Raw genomic sequence first — 9,518 nt, 5'->3', positions numbered from 1 at the left:
TGTTTAAATAATGTTTAACGAGGCCGAGTACAGTTCGAGTACGAATGACTTTGCGCATCTTTTTATTTTCAGCCGTAGGTGCAAAGTTATAACTTTATTTGAATTGTGTTTTTATACAAAATTAACATTATACATGTATATAACGTTTATTAGTTGAGAAATTGTGATTTTTGTGACTTTGATAGGTTAAGATGTAAAAATAGCGCTTACGCGTCATTGGTTTCCGGTATTTTAAACAATGCATAAGCCCCCCCCCCCCCCCAAAAAAAAAACCCCACCAAAAACATGATTAGATCCTTTTTTTGAGGCGGCGATGGATTATAAAACTAAGAATTCATTTTCAGAGCATTAAGAAACACATATTAGCAACAGTATAAACAACAATATGCCAATTTTTAAAGGAAAAATTAACTTTAATACTAACCCTGGAACAAACAACGAGGTAAGCTTTTATTTAAATTTCACCAGTTGGTGACATTTTACATTAGTTTTCATTTTTTGATAAAAAAAAATCCCCACGGCAGAAATACAGGAAACAGGGGGAAACGTGAGAATTTACCGGTTTTCAACAACTCTCACAGGATTTCGAATTCATAGTAAAAAATGTTAACTTTCGAGACGACCCCCTAGGAAATCGAAGTGATAAATACATTTTTTTATCTTAACTACATGCAAGGAATTTAAGTGAGCAGAGTTATATAATCATTCCTATCGACACATGAATCCATTGTTATCTACAAAGTTTACCTCATTCTTGTCAAGAGAGCACTCGAGTTTGTACCCAGTCGATGCACCAAAAGCGTGAAGGTTTTAGTAGGTTAAACAATCAGTAGATAAAGTTTGATAAACACCTACTACTGTAAATTCCTTGTATTACGCGAGTACTTAATTCCGCGATCACACTGTAACGTTTCAAATCGCGAGAATATACTGTGGTTTCATTAATTTTCGTGGGTACCAATTTTCGTGGATTTTCTGAAAACCACAGTTTCAAGGATACGTCAATTCGTGGCCAATGATTCTCTCAATACAAAATGTTAGTTAAAATTGAACTTCAATGAACATTTAATTTCGTGGATCAACTTAACAACGAAATCCACGAAAATTGGTATTCAACGAATCGTAGTAAAATCGCGAGCGCTGAACTTTTTTCCCTTAATACTTATTGCTCTCAACTCTCAAAAAATAATGGCGAGATTTTAAAAGGGTGCTTCTCGCGATTATAAGCGGATATTAATTCCTCATATTTTATTAGGAATCTACAGTATACGAGGAGGACTGTATACATGTACCTATTACTAACAAAAATAATTGAAGATTGAAGACACCAACCATTATTTTTTCACATGTATTACATTGTATATATAAAGATGCTAAATATGTTCTATTTAATGATTTTTTTGATATTGTAAATCAAAACATTGTGAATACTCATGTTTTACTTTGGGGTGACGGTGCAATAAGTGAAAGTAAAAAGAAATAATTATACTAGTTTATAATTATAATCAAAACACAGAAAGATTTAACTGATATTAAAACTGTTTGTAAACCATTGATGATTTTATATACAATGTACATGTTAATTGCATGGGTGTAAACTACCACTTGATCCACATACCTTTATAAATTTATATTGTGTACACATCAACCTCTATTCTATTATGTCTATGTAATGGGAGAGGGTCGTCTAAGTTTTGGAACTTGTGCTCAATCCCCATTGTATTTATGTACAATATAATATGTTCAAGGCATAACAAATCAAACAATTGAACAGAAACAGCTACAATGTTCATGTTGTTGATTGATAATTAAATAAACTGGTGATAAAGATTTAGATTTCAGAAATAAAACGATTTTTGAATTGCAAAGATTTATTTTGGCTAACAATTTACGGGTTTTAATCAACGAATTAAGTTTCTTTGATCAGAAAAATACGTCAATGTTGAGACTTTATTGAAGATTAATATCATATTAGGTAACCAAATTATTTTGTAAAAAAAATTTGTCTTTGAATTAGAAAAAAAATATTTATTTATCAGTAAAATTGGTAACAAGCTTTTGAATTAAAAGATATTTACATTAACTTCTCAAATATTTGCAGTTTGAGTCATTTTTATTAAAACTTCTAGTAAATTGATGAAATAGCTGTTCTATAGAGATGCACGAACAAACTTTTTCATAAAACTTTAACCCTGCCTCTGCAATACGAAACTCATACTGTAAATGTTAAATGCAATATCGTGGCTACTGGTGGAAAGTAAAGTTGCATATGAATGCGTGTAAACTTTGAAAAGAAAACATGTAACTGTAAACAATAAAGTGACTATATAAATACTGATTTTAAATCCTTTAAAAAATGCCTGTCATCTTTTTGTCACTAAATATATATTCTTTTTTTGTTAATTTCAAACAATATTCACGGCAACAATTGAAATATCTTACTCTGCCATTTGGTTTTATAAAGAATTTTCCCGATTGTACTTGCAAAGCATTTATTTAATTTCATACCGCATACAACAAAACAAATGTTAAGATGAATATATTAAGCAAGGAAATAATCGGGTAGTTGGTTATCTGATCACACCTCAAAATACCGGAGTGTCATGCTGGCTTGTTTCTTATCAAAAACAATTAAGGATAACTGAGGATAACTGACTCAGATTATAACCAGCGTCGACAGTATGATACAGCTTGCATTTGGTAAAGTTCCACTAATCTTTAGCATTAACAGTCAGTATCGGGTCTGTGTATAGGAAGTTACCTTCCTTCACTTTTTCTTTGGCTTCCTTGTTACTGAAGTAGTTGTATAACATAACACCGGGTACCATCAGTAGTAAACCCACAATTGTGAACACTGTTGTTTCGTTAAATACTGGATGCCATCTAAACACGTTCTCCTTTTCGTTGAATTGGAAGAACGTCCAAAATATCGTTGCCGTTGGGCCAACAAGCGACTGTACGACTGCGGCAAAAACAGCTCCCTCTGCATATTCTATGAGAAGAAACTGAAAGAGATTCGCGAAGGTGTATCCTCCGAAAAACAGCCACGATTTTCCAACCAGTCCTTTACAGTCAGAGCTAGTGCTAACCAAGCAAGTGGTTCCCCTTTTGTACCTGTCTGAAAACTCGGAAAAAGATCCCGCCTACGAAAGTAAAAAAAACATGTTATGGTAAGTAAGAGAAGAATGAGAGAAACATACATATCATGAATAAATGATTTTAAAATAAATGCATACCATTCCAAATCCTGGAATAAAGTCTGCCCAAAAAAGACACACCATACATATGATTTGGGCAAATTGGGACCACATGATAAAGTTGAATGATTTTGCCTGTAAAAATAAGAAAAATATTTAAGAATTTGTGTAACGTTTTTAAGCCAAGTTATATGAATCAATAATTGATAGGTTTATTTAACATACCTCGCCACTTTTTAATTCTTTTTCACAAATGACATTCATTAGTCCAATAGGCAAAAAACCCAAAGCAAAACACAGCGGCCACAGTATTCTTGCAGACGTGGACTCATTGGCAGTGTTCGAGTCATCATCAGTGTTAATGCCAAATATCTGAGGCTCGGCAGTAATGAACAACCCCGCCATTACTAGACAAGTACAGAGTGTTCGAACCGCACTTATACCTATTAAAACAGAATACTTCAAAAGATTGCATCAATCTTATTTAAATATGAACTTTAACCTTATTAAATAAAAAGGAATCGTTCAAATATATTGTGCATATGACAACTAAATAGGTCAATGTTTTGCAATACTCAAAATTTAACATTTGTGTGAATCTAATACAATATATATCTTTGATCGCTTTGTTCGATGAGTGTTTCAAATGATTCGGATTTTTTTTATCCATAAAATATCAATGTCCATATAATAACCCCCGAGATAGAATCCTATTTTAAATATACCTTTCCTCAGGAATATCAGTCGACACAATATTGTGTAAGGTATGACAGTGGTTGACAGAATGCCCTGTAAGTATCCAGGTGTTCGATCAGGCGGACTAGCGAACACCACCAGTATGCCATTAAGCGCCGTGAATAGTCCTAAAGCAAAAACAATTTTCAGAGAAGATACCAACTTCAACGTGATGGAACTGTCAATGAAGCGTTTGGCAAAGAGAGTTGTCAACACAAATATAACTCCAATAACAACGCATGAGTTCAGCAACAAGACAAAGGTATCTCCACCGATCTCATTCATTGTGCCGGCAAATATTGGCAGGCTCACATTCATTGTGACGTTGGAGAACACGTTCAAGGCCGCTAATATCACGTTCCGTGTTGTTCCGTGAAAACGAAACGTACCCGACGTTTCAGTTGTTCCGTTTTCTTCTTTCTGAGATTTGTTCTCGATTCTTTTCCCCATCAGAGGGGATGTTTCTTCGTGGTTCATGTTGTGGACTGAGACGAGATATACTTCCCTAGAACTTGATATTTTTTCTTATGTCGTTCCAACCAACATCGTGTGAAATGTGAGAAATCAGCGAGTGTAGTGAATCATTTTAATAATTTAAATATACATAGAGGAGATATGACCTACTATGAGTTGAGATAACTATACATCAGACAATTGTAATCGTAAAATCACATGAATACCGGTATGTCCGTCAGCGTGGCGATCATCCAAAGGTTGAGCATTTCCTACATGTAAGAATATAGAACATATTTTCCCTTTATTGAGGACGGAAACATAATATTATTATATATCATATAAATAATACTTTCCTCATCGTTTCTATATGTGCATGTAGGTTATCTCAGGATGACTTTTAATTAACTATTTGTTGATGACTTTTAATTACATTGTAACTATTTTATGTACAAAATTATGCTGTATATTCATTCTACATTCACATCTAGTATTAGCATTTATTTTTATCGCAAATGATTTATTTGCGATAAAGATAAATGCTAACTAGATGTGACTGAAGAATTATTGTGCCTTAACAGTCTACATATATGATAAGAGTACAGGAGTACATGACCTATAATGAAAAAATTAAGAATATAATAAAATGCTATTTGTTAATTCATTTACATGTAGCATTTTGCCTCAGTTTTTGGCCATAAAATGTTTACCGATATTTACATATTAGGTTATCATCAAGGCAATTACATGTAACCTTGTATAATCTTCAGGTCAAACAAACCCTGATCTACATGACGCTCACCTGAGCCATCTTGTGTATACATTTTCACATGACTTGGGTACAGCCAAACGTAATCTACTCTGCGTTTTTTTTAACTCAATGTGTACGATCGGCAAAGTTTTGTTCATGTTGAACATTTTATCCCTTATAAGATTTTTTTTTAATGTTTAAACGTATTTAATATGTTACTGAACAAAGATCAAACTATTTGTGAATGCTTTATAATATCAGGTGTAAAATGTATTATATTTCTTATTTGATATAGGCATGGTTTAGTATAAAGCATAATTTCATATGCCATACTTGAACTGGAAACCAACCTTCATAGTCTTTTAGTGTGATGCTATGAATTTGAGTTTGTTAATTTAATGATGCAATTTTACACATACAAAAGCAGAGCTTCAACGGCGTCCAAGACCAAACAAGATTCCCTAAAATTTGAAATGTAATCTTTGATTATATAAACTATCACATAAATGGCTAGTTTGTCTTTTTACTAACTAATAAAAGTATTATAGTTCACATGCACCGACAGAAAATGATTCTAGCAAATGGGCAAGTAAAATAAGAATGCACCCCCCCCCCCAAAAAAAAAAAAACAACAAAAAAACCCACACACAGACAAAACCAACCAAACACAAAAAGAACAACAATGTTAGAGAAGAAGTTTTTTTTTTTACAGACATTTATTTAAAAAACAATGTCACTATAAAGTAAGATTATTCCGACACAGACGTGTTATCTGTATTTTTGAACACATTCTTAGGCCATGTTTATATCAATTTAACAATGGTCTTAATTTCATAGTACATTTTATACAAGTGTATAAAATCAGATATATGAATGCTTAGACATATCTGCCCTTATTCCATATTATTAATTAATTCTAATGTGAGTGAATTGAAGATCTTGCAACATGTAACATGTTCAGAGACATTGAATAATAAATATATTTGAACACCAACTCTTTCAGAATTGTTCTTCTTACATGTAAGTTGTCTTTAAACATTTCTATTTTCACTTGTCTATAACAGATGTGTACACACTAAACTTTACCTTGTTATGATAATGAATAAGTCATAGACGGTCTCATAATGTATACGGCGGAGCTTTGATTAAAAATGTTAGGAAAAATAAATCCTAGGGTTTTTCAGACAGGCAGTCAGCAAACCCTACCTATTGATAATACATGTAAATTTCAGACTAATTATAAAAAACAATTGTGATTTTACCACAAAACAATATTATTATTCATTTTGATAACATTTTTGTTTATTTACAGACGTGGATACTGATCTTACAAGGAAATCATGCGAAATGCAATCATATTTTTATTTTAATCTCTTTTGTGTTTTTGTCATGACTGCTTATTTCTTCGAATTACTGTTTTCATCAAGCATGTCGAATGTGGTTTCAAATAAGCGACCTGTTTCAAGTTGTCTGGCACGAAACGTTATTTCTGTTTCACCAAAAGTAATGATTTCCTCTATCTCGGCATTATTTACGCCTGGTGGTAACTGGACTGAGACTTTGCAAAGTAGTCGACAGCCTTCTTCGTCCACAAATTTAGGATTTACCTCCTTCGATACGTATATTCCACACTCTATTTTTCCTTGACTGGGTTTTAATGAATGACACACAACAGGGTATTCACAGCCAGGTTCAATTCGTTCTCCACGTTTTACTAAGGGGTGCAGAACGTCTTTGCATCGCTCCATTCCTCCAACCGTAATTTTTTTGTGTTCTGGGTCCTCTCCAGGCTTGAATTTTCGACAAATTTGAATTCCATATGTATAGCGCGCGGCACGCCGCGAAATTGCATTTGGAAGATGACCAAAATATACAGCGCCTTTTAGGATAGCAAGTCCAGCATCGGCAGGTATGATAAAATCACGTGTCTTTAATTAACTATTTGTGGATGACTTTTAATTACATTGTAACTATTTTATGTACAAAATTATGCTGTATATTCATTCTACATTCACATCTAGTATTAGCATTTATTTTTATCGCAAATGATTTATTTGCGATAAAGATAAATGCTAACTAGATGTGACTGAAGAATTATTGTGCCTTAACAGTCTACATATATGATAAGAGTACAGGAGTACATGACCTATAATGAAAAAATTAAGAATATAATAAAATGCTATTTGTTAATTCATTTACATGTAGCATTTTGCCTCAGTTTTTGGCCATAAAATGTTTACCGATATTTACATATTAGGTTATCATCAAGGCAATTACATGTAACCTTGTATAATCTTCAGGTCAAACAAACCCTGATCTACATGACGCTCACCTGAGCCATCTTGTGTATACATTTTCACATGACTTGGGTACAGCCAAACGTAATCTACTCTGCGTTTTTTTTAACTCAATGTGTACGATCGGCAAAGTTTTGTTCATGTTGAACATTTTATCCCTTATAAGATTTTTTTTTTAATGTTTAAACGTATTTAATATGTTACTGAACAAAGATCAAACTATTTGTGAATGCTTTATAATATCAGGTGTAAAATGTATTATATTTCTTATTTGATATAGGCATGGTTTAGTATAAAGCATAAGTTCATATGCCATACTTGAACTGGAAACCAACCTTCATAGTCTTTTAGTGTGATGCTATGAATTTGAGTTTGTTAATTTAATGATGCAATTTTACACATACAAAAGCAGAGCTTCAACGGCGTCCAAGACCAAACAAGATTCCCTAAAATTTGAAATGTAATCTTTGATTATATAAACTATCACATAAATGGCTAGTTTGTCTTTTTACTAACTAATAAAAGTATTATAGTTCACATGCACCGACAGAAAATGATTCTAGCAAATGGGCAAGTAAAATAAGAATGCACCCCCCCCCCCCAAAAAAAAAACAACAAAAAAACCCACACACAGACAAAACCAACCAAACACAAAAAGAACAACAATGTTAGAGAAGAAGTTTTTTTTTTTACAGACATTTATTTAAAAAACAATGTCACTATAAAGTAAGATTATTCCGACACAGACGTGTTATCTGTATTTTTGAACACATTCTTAGGCCATGTTTATATCAATTTAACAATGGTCTTAATTTCATAGTACATTTTATACAAGTGTATAAAATCAGATATATGAATGCTTAGACATATCTGCCCTTATTCCATATTATTAATTAATTCTAATGTGAGTGAATTGAAGATCTTGCAACATGTAACATGTTCAGAGACATTGAATAATAAATATATTTGAACACCAACTCTTTCAGAATTGTTCTTCTTACACGTAAGTTGTCTTTAAACATTTCTATTTTCACTTGTCTATAACAGATGTGTACACACTAAACTTTACCTTGTTATGATAATGAATAAGTCATAGACGGTCTCATAATGTATACGGCGGAGCTTTGATTAAAAATGTTAGGAAAAATAAATCCTAGGGTTTTTCAGACAGGCAGTCAGCAAACCCTACCTATTGATAATACATGTAAATTTCAGACTAATTATAAAAAACAATTGTCATTTTACCACAAAACAATATTATTATTCATTTTGATAACATTTTTGTTTATTTACAGACGTGGATACTGATCTTACAAGGAAATCATGCGAAATGCAATCATATTTTTATTTTAATCTCTTTTGTGTTTTTGTCATGACTGCTTATTTCTTCGAATTACTGTTTTCATCAAGCATGTCGAATGTGGTTTCAAATAAGCGACCTGTTTCAAGTTGTCTGGCACGAAACGTTATTTCTGTTTCACCAAAAGTAATGATTTCCTCTATCTCGGCATTATTTACGCCTGGTGGTAACTGGACTGAGACTTTGCAAAGTAGTCGACAGCCTTCTTCGTCCACAAATTTAGGATTTACCTCCTTCGATACGTATATTCCACACTCTATTTTTCCTTGACTGGGTTTTAATGAATGACACACAACAGGGTATTCACAGCCAGGTTCAATTCGTTCTCCACGTTTTACTAAGGGGTGCAGAACGTCTTTGCATCGCTCCATTCCTCCAACCGTAATTTTTTTGTGTTCTGGGTCCTCTCCAGGCTTGAATTTTCGACAAATTTGAATTCCATATGTATAGCGCGCGGCACGCCGCGAAATTGCATTTGGAAGATGACCAAAATATACAGCGCCTTTTAGGATAGCAAGTCCAGCATCGGCAGGTATGATAAAATCACGTGTCTTTAATTAACTATTTGTGGATGACTTTTAATTACATTGTAACTATTTTATGTACAAAATTATGCTGTATATTCATTCTACATTCACATCTAGTATTAGCATTTATTTTTATCGCAAATGATTTATTTGCGATAAAGATAAATGCTAACTAGATGTGACTGAAGAATTATTGTG

The 9,518-nt window shown here is 32.7% G+C and overlaps 1 protein-coding gene across 1 annotated transcript; it reads right to left on the bottom strand.

Annotated features, from left to right (window-relative positions):
• Window positions 1–384: 384 nt before the first annotated feature.
• On the bottom strand, window positions 385–4,620 carry LOC128157304 (uncharacterized). The gene is made up of 4 exons (XM_052819796.1): window positions 3,923–4,620; window positions 3,423–3,640; window positions 3,237–3,332; window positions 385–3,143 (listed from the first exon to the last, which is right to left on the bottom strand). Exons 1-4 carry the CDS (start codon window positions 4,407–4,409, stop codon window positions 2,712–2,714), a joined length of 1,233 nt encoding a protein of 410 aa, XP_052675756.1. The 5' UTR covers window positions 4,410–4,620; the 3' UTR covers window positions 385–2,711.
• Between the last annotated feature and the right edge of the window lie 4,898 nt (window positions 4,621–9,518).

Source organism: Crassostrea angulata, chromosome 7, assembly GCF_025612915.1.
Source record: "Crassostrea angulata isolate pt1a10 chromosome 7, ASM2561291v2, whole genome shotgun sequence".
Taxonomy (NCBI): domain Eukaryota; kingdom Metazoa; phylum Mollusca; class Bivalvia; order Ostreida; family Ostreidae; genus Magallana; species Magallana angulata.
This window is presented reverse-complemented; position numbering and strand designations above follow the sequence as displayed.